This window comes from Papio anubis, chromosome 7 (assembly GCF_008728515.1).
Source record: "Papio anubis isolate 15944 chromosome 7, Panubis1.0, whole genome shotgun sequence".
Taxonomy (NCBI): Eukaryota; Metazoa; Chordata; class Mammalia; order Primates; family Cercopithecidae; genus Papio; species Papio anubis.
The window spans coordinates 139,314,178-139,333,532 of NC_044982.1; the positions used below are offsets into that span (position 1 = coordinate 139,314,178).

The 19,355-nt window shown below is 40.3% G+C and overlaps 1 protein-coding gene across 15 annotated transcripts in view; it reads right to left on the bottom strand.

Moving 5' to 3' along the window:
- Nucleotides 1–14,904: 14,904 nt before the first annotated feature.
- Nucleotides 14,905–19,355, bottom strand: part of SEMA6D (semaphorin 6D) — a 56,148-nt gene continuing 51,697 nt past the window's right edge. For all 15 annotated transcript variants that reach the window (XM_031668749.1, XM_031668744.1, XM_031668747.1 and 12 more), the window contains one exon: nucleotides 14,905–18,623. In XM_031668749.1, coding sequence (XP_031524609.1) covers nucleotides 17,335–18,623 — 1,289 coding nt within the window. In that variant the 3' untranslated portion in view covers nucleotides 14,905–17,334. The remainder of the gene's footprint in view (nucleotides 18,624–19,355) is intronic.

Consider the following 19,355-nt stretch of genomic DNA (forward strand, 5'->3'; position numbering starts at 1 on the left):
CCTGATAGTTTTGAGTGCCATTAATTTGCTGAGTGCTGGGCAAGGTTCCTTCCCTCCCCTTAGGACTCGCAGCCTGGAGAACTACAGTTTATGATTGTTGGAAAACTCCCGGGAATGCCCTTATAATGATGTACATGGGAAATTTGAAGTGGGGAACAGAGAATAGACAATGGTGAAATGACAGTTTAACTTAATCCTGTCCTTTCTAAACAGAGAAAGCTCAGAACAAGAGTTCATACAAACATCCAGCGGGCAGGGACCAGCTCTTGCGGAAAGAGTAGTTTATGGAACAAAAAATGGACAATAATTTTTATGTCCAAAATTGATTGTTTTGAAAATGACTAAAGATTATAAGAACTTGAAATCTTTTATATTGAAATTTTAAAATATTTTAAATGTGAAATTGTGAAATGTGAACATATTTTAAAGGTGAAATCGTATAATTACAAGCAGTATATTAAATAGAGAATGTGAAACTTTTTCTGAAACAGAATAGATTGTAAAGTGTTTATGGAATATACACTACCTATGGTATTCCTGTTTAATTTTTTTCAAAATAGTGAGTTATTTGGTTTTAAATTTTTGCAGGGTTATTTATTAAATGTATTTATTATTTATTTATTTATTATTAAATTATGACTAGTTTTACTTTGTTGTTTCTTTAAGGCACAGGTCTTTGAAGATTTTGCATTGCTCTGTGAGTTACCAGAGGACTACAATCTTTAATGCAATTCAGACAGCAATTCACCAGGCCTTGCATGTGCTCAGGCCTGTTGCTCCTTATCAGAGGCCCACAAACAGCTCTCAGTACAGCTGCAGCCCTGGAGAATTTCCCTGTCTCCTCCTGTTCCCTCTCTCTCCTCCTCCTCCCACTTCTTTTCCCTGCCTCTCCCCCACCCCTATACAAACACACGTGCGCGCGCGCACACACACACACACACACACACTACTCCTTGGCTCTTTAATTTTCCTTTGAAGGCATCAAAATCAATTTTAGGACTCAATTTGGTACAAAGAGTTAATATGAATTTGATATGGATAGAGTTGACTGATCTCTACTCTGGGTTTGAAGATGTTGATGCAAATGGAAAGGAAATAATCCCAGGCTATTGTGACAGATGACATGGTGTAGAGGGAAGAGCACAGGACTGAAGGTGGAGAATCACTTGTTTATGCAACACATATTTCCTGAACGTCAAATACGAGGATAAAGCCATGAAGGAAACAGAGCCCTGTTTCTGCAGAACACACATTCTGGTTGGAGAAGACAAGTAGAGAATACACCAACAAATAAGAGAATATCTGATGATGATGAGTGTTTTATGAAGGGGATAAAGAGTGACTGTAGGGAGAAAGTGATTATTTTAAGTAGGGAAGGTCTTTTGTGAGAAGGTACTATTTAAATTGAGACTTTATAAGCTGTGCAACTTTGGATAAATTATTTAGCCTCACTGAATCTCTCAAGAGTAAAATTAGGTTAAAAGTACCCAGCTCTTAGTTATTGTAAACACAAAGAAGAGGAAAATGTATATAAAGTGGTTCAACAGCTAGTAGCTGTAACTGTTGCCATTGACGAAATTCTGTGTCAGTTAGGATCTGAGCAAGAAACTGACAACACACGCAAATGAGGATAGCCTGAGTGAGTTTAATAGAGAATTTATAAAACTGTCAGTGGGGTGTAGGGAAACAAGAAGGGAAGTGCATTCTCTGGGATCCAGTAAGAGCAGAGAGTGATGACCAACTGCAGACCCCAAAGAGAAAGGAGAGTGAGGCTACTGGCACTTGGAGGCAGAGAAAGCCATGTGGAGAGGGAGGCAGGGAGGCCGGACTGAGCTAAAACCTTCAGTCCGCTGGCCTTGAGCTATTTGAGGGTCTGTTATGTTCAGGATTAAGCTTGGCACTATAGAGGATCACAAAAGTGTGTTAGTTAGGGAGTCTTCCAGCAATAGGCTTGCAGTCAAGAATGGGAAACAACACGTATGCACGTAATTTGATTGAAATGTAAGAAGTCTTACGGATCATAGGAGGAGTTCAGATAAAGACTAAAAAGTTCTCAGGGGCCAGATTGCTACCAGCCGACAGATCAAAGGAACTGCCACAGAGGAGGTGGCTGTGTGTGCCCTGGACCTCAAAGGAGAGAGAGCATATTCAGACATGTAGCAGTGATGGGCAGAAGCACATTTTAAGTGGAGAGAATAAAACGGGAGAAGCAAATGGCTGGTGATTGAAAAACCCTGATTGCATGTGCAGGAAAGAGAAATCTTAGTTTGACTGGAGCCTCTGGCACATGAAGGAGAGTTAGAGTTTGCTGTTTCTGGGAATCTGTCCATCTTCACCCTCATGCTGTTCTCCTTTCCTCTTTTAACTTGTATCTTCTCTCTCCTTGTTTTGTTGACGTTCTCTTTTTTGTTTTCCGTGGTCCTTTTTTATGAGTGGAGCATTTCAGTGCAAGGGCAAATGGGAGTGGAGTGGGGTTCTGTGGAATGTCAGAAATGCATGCTCAACCTAGATTTCCCAAGCTCTCACTCAGTCTTATCCCAGGGATCACTTGACGTGATGGGAAATGATGGGAAAAAAATAAACAATGTGATCCCAGAGCAATGCTTATTTACTTTATCCCTTTAACCCAGTTCTACTGCTTCTCTCTCCATTTCCCAAGAACCAGGGGCAGGAAACATGAGGAAGCAGAAGGGGGACAGATTTTAGAGAATGTGAGTTTGTCCTTTGTCCTTCCAAGACCAGAGGCCATGTCTGCCACCACCGGTTTCAGGGAACAACTGGTTCATTTCCCAGCCCCACCAATGTACACAACCTGGCTTGTTCTTGAGCCAGGTGCTTTCTCATTGGTGACAGAGCAGCGGTACTTTCCAGCACGCTATGCAATTACCCAGACCAGAGACCCTTCCTCTGCATGGATTGGCCCTGCTTAAGAAAAGATACGTAAACTGTCCTGGCCTATTCTGTGTTTTTCATTTTTGTTTCTTTATTCATCATCAAAGCCCAGTTAAAGTGGAAAACTTAAGCTCAAGGCATTTCCACTGATTTCTCTGGGTGCTCTCATGAGGCTCAACAGTACACACTCAATAAATGTACATTAAATAAATGAATAGTTGCAAAAGGGTATCTGGGTTAAAGAATAATCATCATACAAAATGTACTCGAGTTGCCATTCATTATTTTATCTTTGTCTTTCCAATAAGCCTTGACCCCATTGTGGAGAGAAATAATACTTTGATCATTTTTTAAATTTCCAGCTACTAGAAGACTATATATGGTCCATAACAGGCCCTCAATGCATACTTGTTTGAAGGAATGAATAACTAAATCACTGAATAAACAATCCTGTCTTCTAAGCCGATTTAGGGAAAGGATGGGAGATAGTAAGCCCCTTCCCAACAGGGAAGTCATGTTGGGAAGGGCCTTGTATATAAGACTAAGGATGTTGCATTTTATTATTTATTATTTTTCCTATAGGGGATGACTGAAGCATTTTAAGTAATCTGTGAGTGATTTAGTGGTCAAGGCTGCTTTAGAAAGATTATTCTGATGGTTAAGTGATGGATTGCTCTGATGATAAATCTGATGTATGTCTAAGCTTTTGTTGTTTTCAAAAAGTAACAGTGAAAACTTCAATGAACAAGGGGCTTTAAGTTCAAACATAGGTATGGTTGCCTTAATTCTATTGCTTACTGATGGAAACAAATGTACTTTACCCAGCTTACATGGTCTAAAGGTGTTGTACAGTTTTAGAAGACAATGTGTCCTCATGAGATTAGTATAAGCTAAATGTGCTCAATTATTTGTCATTTCTGTAAAGTGCAAAGTCTCAAACATCTTCCATGTTCTTAATCGCAAACACAAGACTATCTTCAAACTAAGAAAGAGAAATGTTCCCATTCTCATTTATTAAACATCCCTCTGAGAAAGAAACAATGCTCTTTAAAGTGCTGGACCTAAAATTGTAAGCTTTTTGTAGCCACTCTAAGGTTTGAAAAGTTAAACTTGTAGAAGCAGATTGTTTTGTTTGTTTTTGGCCATCTGAATAGCTGGCATCTAATGGTCACACCTTAACATGCTATTTTAGTTAATCACTTGGGATTTTCTCAGTCAGAACCAACTGAACTATGTTGGGCTATAGCTGAGAATAACTCAAATCCATCTACCCATGATTTTTTGCACCTCTAAAACCATTCAAACACCTCTTTGTTAATATATCATCATAAATATTGATTACTCACTGTGATATACACAGCTATACACTTTTTACAGCTCCTCTATCAAGCGGTGGAGTCCATTTCCCCTACTTTCTGATCTGGACTGGCTTTGTGACTTGCTTTGACCAAAAAGAGGTGGCAGATGTGATTTTGTGTGATTTCCAAGCCTCTTGTTAATGAGGCCTGGGAGCATCCTCTCTCATTCTCTTGGAACACTGCATTTTGAAAGAAGTCTAGGCAGCCTCTTTGAGGTTAAGAGATCACAGGGAGACAGTGAAAGAGACCATTTGACAATACAGATCCGTCTGTCCCAGATGTCCTAGCCAAGACCCAAGGTATATGAGGTCATCGGGGACAGCCAATCTCACAGACAAATCTACTAACAGATTGACTGCAAATGCACAAGTAAGCCTAGTCGACACTCTGTGGAGGAGAGTTAAGCTCTCCCAAATGAGCCCTGCCAAGTTGTTAACTTACAGAACTGTAAGGAAATAAATAGTTATTGTTGTCAGCCATCAAATTTGAGGGTATTGTGGTAGACAGATTCCTAAAGATTGCCCTTCTAAGATTCCCATTGCCTGGTTATTCAATTAAATACTAATCTAGGTACTGCTGTGAAGGGATTTTTCAAATATCAGTAAAGCCCCAAGTCCGTTGACCTTCTAATAGGATCCTTATGTGATCTTATAAAATATTTAAGTGAGCACTTAAGAGCAACAAGTTTTCTCTGGCTGGTAGCAGAATAAAAGCTCATACAGATATGAAGAATAAGAGGGATTTGAGGCCGGGCATGGTGGCTCACGCCTGTAATCCTAGCACTTTGGGAGGCCGAGATGGGCGGATCACTTGAGGTCAGGAGTTCAAGACCAGCCTGGCCAACATGGTGAAACCCAGTCTCTACTAAAATACAAAAAATTTGCTGGGTGAGATAGCACGTGCCTGTAATCCCAGCTACTCAGAAGGTCGAAGCATGAGAACTGCTTGAACCCGGGGGATGGAGGTTGTAGTGAGCAGAGATCACGCCACTGCACTCTGGGCAACAGAGTGAGACTCCTTTAAAAAAAAAAAAAAGAAAAGAAGGATTTGATATGGCCTTACTGTCTTAAAGATGTAGAGGGCCACATGACAAGAAGTAAAACAGCCTCTGGATGGTCAGAGCAGCCCTTGCCGACTGCCAGCAAGAAAACTGGGACCTCAGTCCTACAATCAGAGGAAACTGAATTCTACCAACAGTCTGAGACAGTTGTGAGCAGATTCTTCTCCAGGGCCTCCAGATAAGAGCACAGTTCAGTTAACACCTTGATTATAGATTTGTGCAACCCTGAGTGGGGAACCCTGTCCAGCCGGCCCACATTTCTGACCTACAGAACTGTGAACTAATAAATGAGTGTTAAAAGTCTCCAAGTTGGTGCTAATGTGTTATGCAGCAATATGAAACTAATACAAGAGTTTGTTTCGTAGCGGTGGATGATAAATACACACATGAGCATTTGTATAATACATAGAGAAGACATAACACGGAGCAAGGGATTTCAACTCTGTACATCAAAATCTTTTGGAGACCACTTTTAAAATACCAATGCCTGAGCCCACCCTAGAGATGCTAATTTAATTGATTAATTATTCTGGGATCTAGTCCAGGCTTTGGTGGTTTTAAAAACCTCGCCAGATGATTCTAATGTACAACCAGGCTTGAAAAGCACCAATGTAAACAAATTATACAGGACAGATAAATAGATAAGAGAGAGGTGGAGATTTTCACCCCATCTTCCCTCCTAATTCATCCACTATGAGATGACCATCTTGAACATGTTGTTTACTCTATCTGTTAGGGTGCTTTTGACTAGAAGAAGCAATACCTGACCAACAATGGGACAAGAAGAACATTCGCCAGGCGCGTGCCTATGGTAATCCTAGCACTTTGGGAGGCTGAGGGGTGTGGATCCCCTGAGGTCAGGAATTCGAGACCAGACTGACCAACATGGCAAAACCCCGTCTCTACTAAAAATACAAACATTAGTATGGTGGCTTGTGCCTGTAATCCCAGCTACTTGGGAGGCTGGGGCAGGAGAATCGCTTGAACCTTGGGGACGGCGGTTGCACTGAGCCGAGATTGCGCCACTTCACTCCAGCCTGGGCAAAAGAGCGAGATTCGTTTCAAAACAAAACAAAACAAAAGCATTCATGTCTTCTGTAACAGGAAATCCAAACCTGAGAGTCTTCAAAGTTGGTTAGTTTAGCAGCTCTACATAGCCATTAAGGACTTCAGGGCACTCAATCTCTTTACTATGCCATCTTCAGCATGTGAACCTTTCCCCTAGCCTGCTTTCGTGGTATCAAGATGGCAGCTGCTGATCCATGCACCATCTCTTGCTTCCACTACCGGAAAGCAGACTTTTCTTCATGTATTCCCTCTTTCTTAGAAAAGACAACCTCCCTTAAAGCCCTCCCACACTTTTGCTCGGATTCTACTGGCCAGAATTGAGTCGCATGTCTAAGCTTTCAGTGTAAGAGAGACTGGAAAAGGAAGTATTTTGCATTTTCAGGCTCTGTAGGTGGAGCTGACCACTCTCAGCAAATTAGAGCAGGGATAGGTGGGTGGGTGGTTAGTAGGTAGACAGCCAAATATGCTGATCCTCCACACATCTCTTTATCCTGATATAAAGACACAGTATTTGTGTGTCTATATAGATGTAGATATGGGTATGTACTCAGGAATGGGATGATATCATACACGCTCTTTACTGTGGTCATCCTCCCTGTCACATTCTGCTATTGTTATTACCATTTTGACTTCCTGCACTTTACTCAGTAACATACGTTAACACTTGGTGTTTATCCTTTAATAATTTCCTCAATGCTTATATAAATCATAGAATATACATCTACTTATAGAATGGAAGTGTGTCATTATTTATTTACCAAAATAATATTATGTTGCATATTATGACAATCCTTTTAAGTGTGTAGAAACACTTAGGTACCTAGCTTACTAGTGTTGAAATGTTATCATTGCTCCCCAGCTTCTCCCAGTTTTCCTTCCTATTCAACTTTCCTTTCTATCTCCTTCAACATTTACCAAAGAGTCCAGCTAAGCATGAGTACGGAGCTTCCTAGCCTCCCTCATACTTTGTTGTTTGGGATGTCAGGGTAATGTAGTTATGAAGCAGAATGTTCTCTACGTGCCCTTCTGTCTTTCAACTAGTTGCTTGCTCTTAGAGAAGTTTTCAGGGTCTTCTGACATTCCCGTTTAGTTTCTAAGATCCTTCATTCTCTTTCTGTTTTCCCAATGAAAGCCTGTAATTAATTGTCCCTCCTAAGCTTCTGGAAGCTACCTTCTCTCCTGAGGGAAATATAAGACCTCAGAGTGATATTTTACATTTCCAAACATGCTACATTCCCCATGCTTTTTGCCACTCACATGGTGGAAGGATCCTAATTATAGGGCTGAAGGGGAATTCATTCTTTCTAGACTCCCTGCCTTCCTTTTTCAGTGTTTATTCCGACACTAAAGGGAGTTTTTTCACAAAGCTCTAAAACTCAACCATTCTGCCAAGAATTTTTGTTGTGTTGTTTTTATGAACGGTGACTTTTCCTGTTATGTTTTAATCAGATGTGAACAAAACCAAATAGTTGTTAGACACATTTATACAGGGATTATCTTATAGATTTCTGTCAAACATAGTTAACCTGAATCTTTCTTGTATGTCTTCTAAATAACTGCCTAAATATACTGGCGTTCAAATAAACATGAGAGGAAAAGAAGCAAAAGATAATATCACTGGCAAAGGCATAAAAGATTCAAAGCGAAAAACTGCAAAATGTTGTAGCTCTTGGCTACCATCAATGCTGGCTCAGGGCAATAACTTTGTTAGGCTAGGGCCTGGCCTGATTCTCACCAAACGTGTATAAGGCCCAGTGCAGCAGGGGTCTCAAAATGTGACCAATGTGTTTTCAGTGTTCCCAGGGTACACATTGTAGATGCTGGAGATTTAGAAATTGTTCAACTGGGGAGATTTCATATGTACAGTAGAAGCATTCTAACTCCAGAGCTATCTCCCTGGCAGTCGGTGACTAATCTAAAACCAAGAGACACACGTCTGTTACAGGAAAAGGGTCCCGATCCAGACCCCAGGAGAGGGTTCTTGGATCTCTTGCAAGAAAGAATTCAGGGCGAGTCCACAGTGCAAAGCAAAGGAAAGTTTATTGTCTCGCAAAAAAATAAAATAAAATAAGAAGGTAAAGTTGTGAAAGGACAGCTACTCCATAGACAGAGTAGGGTGCTTCCAAAAGTAGGAGGAACACGTCCACCCTAGGTCCAATGCTTGTGTGTATATATACACACACATATATACACACACACATATATATACACACACATATATCTACACACACATATATATGATGAAAAAATATTATGGGGAGATGTGCTCTGCTACAAAGGTTTTTGATAAAGGTTTAATTTTCGTAAGAATCGATATATTATCTTTCAAGCAAAATTAGGAATGCTTTTGTTCTCAAGATATCAGGCTATTAGGACAATCCCAAGTCTGGGTCTGTTTAGTAAACGTTATCAATCTGTTCCCTTAACTGTAAATATCTAGAGGCTAGGAATGCCTAACTTTCTGGGAATGCAGCTCAGCAAGTCCCAGCCTCATTTTCCTAGCCCTCACTCAAAATGGAGTCGCTCTGGTTCGAATGCCTCTGACATGTCCAGTTATGCAATAACTTAATTTTTTTTCAACAATGGGGGTAATTTTCTCTATGGTGGCTTTATGCCTTTTGATTCCTAGGCTCATTTTCAGGAAACAAGATCTTCCTATTGAGTGGTCTTGGTATTGACATTCTTGATGTAAGTTGGAACTGTGGAAACCCTAATGAAATAGTATGACATACAACCAGGCCATTAAATGCCAATTCCATTTTGCCTGGCTAGACTGGTTGAGATTACCCCAAAACATCTCTCTCCTTAAGGTAGTCCATAGCTACAACAGAAGGAGGAGCAGAGTTGCTTCTCCTAAAAGAGAACTTGTTAAATTGAGAAAATTTACTTTTTAAAAAGTAGGGGGAGGGGAGAAATTGCAGGGAACTTTGCAAAGGGGTGTGGCTTTCCTGACATCCTTAACTGGCATGCTGTCACAGAGGAGAGGAGTTTGCTCTGCTAATTATTTCATATTTTCCCAAGTTGTCATTACCATAATAATCTCATTGTCCTCAAAGCTACCTGCTCTCTTTTCATCTGCTTCCTTGCTTTCTGTTATTCTTGAATCTAGGAAAGAAAAGACAAAGGAAAAAATGGGGTTTTCCAGTTTTTTGCGTGGTTGCCCTTTGAGATACAGAGAAGGCCCAGGCTGCCTGCCACAGCATCTCCATTCTGAGTTCCTCCTCTGGACGCTAGCCATGTACCCACACCGTGCTCTGCCATTGCCTGGCTATTCTGCCTGGGTCCTAGTTCTGTCCTGAGTTCTGTCTTTTGGTTTTTTATAATTTCCACATTTCATCGGTTTATTCCCAGTATCTCAAGGAAAAAAAAAAAAAAAAAAGAAAGAAACATTTTATTTAGACACTCTAGGAACCAAAGAACGTCAAGGTCGATCATAATCATTGATACCTTCCTTGTAGCAAAATAAAACTTTTGGGAGTTTGTTTTCAGTGGTAAATAAAGTCTTCATCTTTTCTTGATACTAGATAACTAAACAAAGTCAGGGGCTGTTTCCAGGAGTTTTTTTTCCTTTTTAAAACAAAGTTAGAATAAAAATGTACAGAGAATTTTCAAAAATGTGTTTGAATGAAGCATGTTTCAAAATATGTCAGTTTTAATGATTCTAAGCGGTTTTTAATATTTTTGTATGTTTTTTTTCTAGACTCCTATATATGTACACATATTTAAAATAATTTGAACTCTATTGTTTTCTTCCATTTTAGTGTTTTGCTCTTTTCTCTCATTTATGATATTCATGCAAATTAAGCAAACCACATGATGTCAATCATTTCTACCTCTATGAAGTGTGAGTTCCATAGGTAGTTGGAAATAATAGTTTAGTAAGTCCTGAAAAACCGATGGAATTTTTCAGGGTGAAGCCTTAACTGGGCAGCCAGAAGAGGCTCTCATCAGATCAGATTGAATCTTAAGAATTGATCTCAATTTTATGAGTCACTCCAGTAACATACAGACCAACAAAACTCCAAACTGCCTGACTCTATCTCTGAACCTGAGATGTCATTGAACTTTGGAGCCTAATTCATACCCCAAATGCTCCCTAAAACTCTCTAAACTTTCACATTTGCAAAAGTGCTCCAAGGGTTCCATTTCTTTATTATACTTTCCAAAGCTGTCTCCCAAACCCATGGAATGCTCCTTTGAGAATGGTTAAAGAATGCTATAATCCTCTTATTTGAAAACCTGATTTGCAAATGCTAAGAAGGTCTATATGCTTTTACTATGCTTATTAGCATTAACAGTTGCAAATGTCTGGCAAGGCCCTGCCACCTGACTTAGGGTAAGATGCTGGGGCGATTACCAAATTTGTTTCTTCAACAGATGTTTTTTTTGTGTGCTTACTCTAATGGCTCACAAAAGGCTAGGCAGCTCAAATGATCAGAAAACATTCTTTAAGATAGTCCGACTCCTAAAGATCTCCCAACCATAGGGAGCAGTGGAAAAACTGTAACTGTGTTTAACTCCCAATATACAACCACAGCTCAATATGAAGAAATTGCAAAGTAAGAAATAAACAAATTCTCCCCAGAGACTCTCTGCCAGTCCGCAGGTGTAGATCTGGCAAGATGCCCAGAAACCTAGATGGGTACCATTTGGACACATCAAGTTAGTTTCTTGTAGCATCTCTGAATGCATCCTTTTGGTTGCTTTCAGCCTACACCTTGTCAATTCAGCCCATGGATTGTTTTTTCAAATAATTGATTTGGCATGTTCATTATGATGGCTCAGCATGTGACTGATGTCACTGAATGTTCTGTTTTTCATTAGAAGTTTGGCACGTATTCCTGGATACTGTAATTATTCTACCTTTTTTGTTTCTCCTCATTATACATGAAGTGCTGGAGAGAGGCCATCCTCACTGATTGAACACCGATACTCCCTTTTCAACCGTCTCGCAGAGGGTGTTAGCTTGTGCATCGGGCATGAGTGTGAGAATGTGAATTAGCCCTGATTTTTGAACTGACTGTCATTTACATGTCCACAGTTGTCACACTCACACTCATCTTAATTTCTGTACCTTGAAAATGGGAATGACAATCTTATCCCTTTCAAAAAGAAAAAAAAAGGCATGTTGGGGATTAACTGAATAGGGCTCAAAAGCACCAGGAAAATGTAAGAGAAGTCTGTCCACATAAGCCAAGCACTGATGCTTTTTAGCAGTCAATGGATGTGCTTATTATAGTTTCTAAATCAGAAAACAGACCTCAAACTAGATCTGTGATTGATTGGGCGATCAATTGTGAGTTCAACTCTCTGTGAAGCCCCAGGGTAGATACACAAAATGTACAAGGCATGTCTTATCTTTTAATCAGAGTTAAATACCTCATGGAATTGCTGTATTCAGAGCCACAGCCTGACCTCTTACAGTGGTGCAGCAGCAGGGGTGGCCTTGTAGATGGCTTTGCCCAGTGTAGTAAGTCCTCACAAATACTGGCCACATTTCAAATACTCAGTAACCACATACGCGAAGCTACTAGGTTGTACAGCACAGATTTAGAACCTCCATCAGCATGGAACATTCCACTGCACAGGGCTGCTTGACACTGACAAATTGTCCTTCTTACCACTGCTCTAACTGGTCAGAAGTCAGTCTTTACAGTAGCATTGGGTAGGTCCATCTCACACTAACGAAGAACGCTCACAAGTAACAGCGCATATATAACGCTGTATTTTCATACTTTACCCAAACCCTGCATATGAGGCTAAGTGTACTCAAGTGCATGTTAAAATGAGATTTATCAACCAGTAATCAATACCTAATTTTTAAAAAGAATTATATTATAAGACAGGGGCTAAAAATATGCTATTTTTCTTTACATATGAATTCTAGTTGATTCACTATTTGAATGACCAAGACATTACCTCCCCCTCTAGCCTTGCACCCTCCATCCCCTCAAGAATTAAAGATTGATTTTATTATAGTTCCATTCTTCTTTGTTTATGATATCACATCTACTTGATAAAAAATGCAACACTGGCAGAGATTTAAGTGTTTCACATGTTATATATGCAAAAAGTGTAAACGTCAAATATATTAGTAGATCCAAGGTAAATGGCTTAAAGTGCACTGTTTGTCATAACTTATTGTTAATCTCACATATATCTTATATCTAACAGGAAGCAGGCCTCATGCATCCATAAACATACTACCAACCAAGCTATTGAACTTGTAATAGTTAAGCATAGCATTCATAAAATAATAGAATTGCAGAGTTGACAGAGACCATAGAACTGTCAGAGAAATGGATGTCAAATCATCTCTTTACCAAAGTCAGGAGAGGTGGAGTGCCCTCAATCACTAGATGAGTGATGGGGTGAGGATTAGAACTCAGCTCCCTGGACCCGGACCTAGGGCTGCTTTGGACACTTTGTTCTTTTCCCTCCTCTGACAAGCAGATGAAGGAGACCAGCTGGGAGAAGATGAGAAAGTTGATCTCTCTCTGATGGCAGGAGGCTGAGTCCTCCTAGTGCCAGACCAGCACCTGGGTCATCATGACACTACCTGGCAGAAGAAGAGATGCCCTCTCTTCTTAGCCTGTATCAGCATTTCAAGTGTTGCATCTGGCTTCAAAGTTGCCCCTTCCCAGGGTAACCAAGTGCTTAGTCGATGGAATTTCTGGAACCAGAGCACAGTGCCTTGTCCTGGTTAGTTTATTGTATTTGTCCCATTACTCTCTGGTTTTATGTGCTCCCTTTGAAAAAAAATCCCAAGTTCCCTTACCCTATGTCTCTCAAATGGGATCTGAGCATTTATCTTGAGGATTCACAGATGTGATTTTAGGGGACTGTAAATGTCCTGGAGAGGAAAGGGAAATGCGCCTTTCAGTCCATAGCATTCATTAAATTATCAAAAATGTCTATGATGGAATAAGGCTAAGAACTTCTATAAGGGAGAAAAGAAAGGTGCATTTTTTAGAAGAGAAAAAAGTCGCTGAACTCAGAAAAACTAGTAAACAGGCAGTAGGTATAATAAACACCAAGTTAATGGAAACAGGCAATGCAAATGAGTGATAATGCAATGCTAAAGAAGCCTAGGAGGAGGCTGCATGTGGTGGCTCATGCCTGTAATCCCAGCACTTTGGAAGGCTGAGGTGGGCAGGTCACCTGAGGTCAGGAGTTCGAGACCAACCTGGCCAACATGGTGAAACCCCTTCTCTACTAAAAATACAAAAATTAACTGGGCATGGTGGCGGGTGCCTGTAATCCCAGCTATTCGGGAGGCTGAGGCAGGAGTATCGCTCAAACCTGGGAGGTGGAGGTTGCAGTGAGCCGAGATCCTGCCACTGCACTCCAGCCTGGGCGACAGAGCAAGACAAGGTTGAAGATGCATTTCCCTTGTGTCTTCTTTCATCCATTTGTTCAAAATCTGAGTTACAAATTGACTTCGGCAAGTCAGTGAGATAGGAGACACCTTCCACCCTCTTCTCCAGCACTATAATGGTGTGCAGACTTACACAGACTTCCTGCCAATGATGGGGTCATTTGGAAGGCCGAGGTCAGGCTCTCTGGCTGGTGGCACAACCTGTGGTACTGGGAGCTGTGAAATGGGGCAAATAGGTCATCCACTGGTCTGTCTCTCTCACAAAAGGATTCCTGCAAATTTTTCCTCATGTCTCTGGAGTATTGCATGCCATGATAGGAATAAACAAGGACTTCTGATACCACTAAATTATACTGAAATGCAGCACCCCTAATTAGATGACACTATCAGGGAGAGTAATACTCGAGACAGGAATATGGCCATTCTGCTGTTCAGCAAAGATGCTGCTGAAGGTCCTTGAGAAAACATGACCACACGGGAGCTGCAGATGGGCTTTGGCCAGGAGTAGCAGCTAGAACCAAAAGGGCAGGGATTCCTACAAGCACCCCTGTTGTCTTTCTCAGAAGTGGCTTGCCACTGTCAATATCCATGAGAAGCAATGACAGCAGCCACCAACTCATTAGGTGCTAAGAAAGAGCTGTAGAATCATGTTGTTACCTTCCATTTCAATGTTTAGATATTTAGATAGCTCCTAATTTATTCTATTTGTTTAAAACAAGGGAACTGAGAAACTCCTTATACCAAATTGCAAGAAATGTTCACGGGAACCCTGTTTGCCAGTTATAATTTTGAACTGAAATTATGTGAAATATTTCATGCAGGAAAACAAATCATGAATTTTAAAAATGTCTGTGGAACTAGATAGATCTATGGATAATGTGAACCACCTCTGTTTGCCTAAAGCGTCTGACTGTTGATGCAGTACAGTTCAGCTGGTTTTCTGAGCAGTTTCTCATTTTTCTCAGGGGCTCTGACCTTCAGTACCAGCCTTCCAAGGAGAGAATGGTAGTGCAACCATGACTGGAGAGCAACTGTTCCAAGAATATTTTGGCAGATTTTAAAAGCAACTCTTAGCAGTGTTGATTGACTTGAAAATATTTAAAAAATTTAATACGTTATAAACCTCTTCAATATCAAGAGGCAAGATATAATGATTTGTATATTTTATTTTGACTTTACATGCGGTGTTAAAAACCCAAAGTACGTATTATTTACACATCCACAATACAAGTTTACAAGATATCTATACATGTTAAAGTACTCTATAAAACAGTATAGAGCCACTTCACTTGAGGGTTACTTTTTATGCCGTACCATTAAAAAAGATACAATCTGCATTTACCTTTGCACAAATGGATAAAGCATTTAAAAATTAAATTATCAGGATAGAGACTAGATTTCATGTTAGAAATTTCAACATAAATACTGATTGAACTCACATTACAAACTACAAGGAAGTACAATGTTACAAAATGTTATCTGGGGTCACATAGAGTTACTGTTCCGTTTTACACACGCTGGGATTAATATTGGTAAGGTGAATTCAAACACGTTTGTTGTTGGTGGACTGAGTAGTGTTTATCATTGGTTGGTTTAATTTATTATTAATCTGTAATATTTTAGTTGCAAAGCTGAAGTGTTTCAAGAACAGAAATCTTAGCTTTAGCGCCTCCAGGGATCACTGGAAATCATGTTCTATATAAAACAATGTTCTTTAAAAAAAAAAAGAATAGCTGTATCAGTATTTCACATTCTGTATAAAAATGATCTGGTCTTCTGCAACCTGTCCTCCCCAAAGTAATAGGTACCAACAGTATTGTCAAAAGAAATCCAGTCGAACTCATTTGCCTGACTACAGCAGGAGCATTCCTCTGCCTTGGTACTTTCTAGATTTGGTTCACTAAACAACTGTGTGGTCTGCAGCATATTAACTGAAACAGTCAGCAGGGTTGCGCATCATCAACTGTAAGTGGTTTCTGCCAAACTACGCATAAATGACGCTCTATAGTTTCTGCAGGTGTCACATTACCCAGGAAACCTCATTTGAGTTCACATTATCACTGTTTCATCCTTAGGAAAGCAGGAGTGGAATGTTTATCATGGCAAAGAATGTAATGCTGCTCTGAGGTTGGATTATGTTAACAATTAATTGTTCTAGATTGTTTCTGTGATTTTTTGAAAAGAGTCTTTTTCAGGTGCTGGTTGAAAAACATTTACAACTGGCACTCAGTAAATAATGTGCTATACTGAAAACACTTGACAGATTTTAGTACTTCTATCATTCTCATGAATAAGGCACAAAATGCACAGATTCAGGTAAACTCACATGTGGTATTTACAGTATATTGTCATTACCTGCATGACTTAGGAGAAAATTCTCACATAACACAACACAGACAACATGATTGCACCACTGTTAGTCTTCACAGACTGTTTCTGTTAAGCCAATTACATTTCCTTTCATATGTCTTTCTTTCGTCTTCTATTTTTTGTTTGTTTGTTTTTTGTTTTTTACCTTGGGGGGTAGGAGGAGTTAAAGGAGGAGAAATTTTACTATGCGGGAAAAAACCAAACACAATAAAAATAAAACCTTATTAATGTGTCTAAGGTTAAATAGAGTGACTCAGGCTTTGATTCACAGTGGACAGGAAAATTTTACTACTGAATACTGGAAAATAAATCAAGGATACCTCTTAATATCTTGATCTCCTTAAGCTGGCAAGACTGGAATAGAAGTTTTAATGAATAGCAGCACAAAATCACTTGCAACTCTTACATTCTGGCATTGGGTACCACCTAAGTAAAGTTCATCATTTTGATGGTCAAAGGAGCCTCGATTCTATTCCTCTTTCAAAGCTGAACGCAATGGACTCCTGTGGGAAGCAGTATTGTCTCTCGTTCAGTCATGCTCAATGTAAACAACTCCATAGCACAAAAAGATGCAATGGGCACCTAAACAAATCCTAGTGGGTACAGCACACACACACACACACAAACACACACACACACACACGCAACAAGTTTGTTGGTGGCATGAAAAAAATGCCACACATGAAAAAAAAAATGCTACAGCTTGGGTCAAAGATTGAATTTTTAGCAAACTGCGTGGTAATCTTACAAGTTCATTTCTTTGAGACATTACCATCTTTTTTCGACATTTGTGCAAGAGGCAAGGTGAATGCATACATATTAAAACGTTCACATTTAATGGGAAGACCACACATAATGGCAGTCAACATTGAACCCATTTTCAAGTATTTGTTCACAGATTCTTCTGAGTACTGTTATCAGCTCTTTATACTGGTAAGGTAGCCCCTGGGAGCTACACATCTCTTTAGCTTCAAACAAAAGAAATGGAATGACCAGCACCTTCCTTTGTTTTCAGGCAAGTACACAGAAGCCTTGCTGCAGTAGCTACATGTGGCGAGTTCTGATGTTGCCAAAGTTAGAAAGAGTTTCTTTGGCCACTTGGTTCTCTTAAAATACAAGCAAGTCTCTTGTTTTAAGGTACCCTTACAACATCATCCTCTCAAAAACATGGGCAGGATAAAGCCACATGGGAATAGCACACTTGAGGCCTAGTATGTGTATTTGTTCAGTGGTCTGACAGATGGGGTTTGAGGAACAAAGGAAGGCTTTGGTGGCACGTCAGGTTTTAAGGACGGCGTCCTCTTTAGTCCCGTCCTAGGAAGAGTGCCATTACTGGTGTAGCTGCTCTGTCTGGAGAGGGAAGGCTGCAGATGAACACTCACTGGTGTCCCCTGAATATAGTCCACCTTCGCCCCAGTGGGGGTGGGCATATATCCTCCACGGTTCATACTAGGCTGTCTGGATAACAAAACGCCATTTGGTGAGTTTAAGTTTTTAGGCATAGCAGATATAGAGTGCCTCTGGGAGGAATTTTTGTGATAACCCCTTTGTCTTTCCAGAGAAGTCATTGGGACTCCAGGAGTGGTGGGGACATCCACTCGCTTGGTTGGGCTATTTCTGGGGAGAGTTGAAGGAGGGGAGTATAGCGATGCCTCCCGGTTAGGGACTTTAGGTGGGACCTCAGACATCGATCCCACGGGATCCAGCATTAAGTTCTGGTGTGCCATTTGGATGTCTCCCATGATGGCTTTGGGGTTACTATTTGGGTCATTCAGATGCTTCAGGAGGTCATTGAGGGTATTTCTGGAATCGACAGAACGCCGGTGCTCTCTCTTACTGGATGACTTTGTAAGAGGGTGATCAATGTTTTGAAGCTTCTTTTCAGCTTTGTGAGCGTTGGAGTTTGAGAAAGACGTGTTGTAGTCATGGGTAGCATTTGGAAGAACAATGGCGCTGGGGATATGCCCATGACTTAATGGGGAATGAGGCGGCGGACTAGAGGGAAAAAACTGAGGGGTTTCTTTCCTTGAAGCCCCATGGCCATGGGCCTTTTCTGAGTGGCTCTTCATGGCCTGCAGGGTCTTCTGGTGAAGCACGGGTGTAGACTCAGGAGTGGGAAGAGCAGCCAGCTCTGGAGGTTGCCCTCGATGGTCCATTACCATGGATTTAGTATCTCCATTGGGTGGGAGCTCTTTCCGACTGGTCAGCAGGTTACTATACAGTTTAGGAGAATCGATATTCTGTTGGTATTCCTTGACAGGGCTGTCAAAGAGACCATTCAGTTTGGCAAAACTTCCACTGGAGTCTGTGCATGACTGGGCGGACTCTGCATCTTTATGGATCTTTCTGTTTTTCCGAACAAACATGTCTCGATAGCAGTATACTGCCACACCTGCAATGAATGCCCCCAAAACAAAAGCAGCAAAGACACAGGTGATGAGGACATTCATGTGGACCATCTGGTTGGACTCTCCAGACTGCACTTCCCATCGTACACCTGCAACAGACACATGGGACGTGTGAATGAGGTGCTTTTTAACAATAATAATAAACAGCAAATGGCTTTCAGTGAGCCAACAAGACCTTCACATGGTTCGTATGCTTAGCTTGGAGGGTCAAGTAGACTCCAAAATTCCTTGTATATTTTGTCTTTAATCAAACTAGGATCCCCAGAGACATACAGGATTGCTGCAAATGCCAGGATAACTGTAATCTCCCACTGATCTGTATTCTTCTGTTCTTTTCCTCTAATCCCTCATAAATAGTTGTTATATGTTAGAAAGTTTAATAAGAGTTTCGATCTAAAAAATAGTTAGAGGTGCATAGTTTCTGAATAGCTAACCTTAAACTCATTATATGTTTTGTGGCATAATTTTCTCTTAATTCAGGATTAAAAGGTAGCTGTTAGGATATAGGAAACTGTAATAATTAGCATAAATATATATTATGCTAAAATAATATCCCAATAAAATTATACTAACTTAAATAAGAACACATAATTTGTTCACAAACCAAAAATATCTGCTTGATCACTATTAGCTATAAAAAGAGACTTTCATGTTTGCTTGAATTTTTTTTTCATTCCATCTTGGGGTGAAGCACTCTTGAATGACCGACTATGTAAGAAATCCAGACAGTCTAAGGAAACATACTACGTATTAGTTAAGAAAATTGTCAAATTATCCGAAGATATTTGAAAATATTTAAATTAGACCTAGAAAAAGAAGAG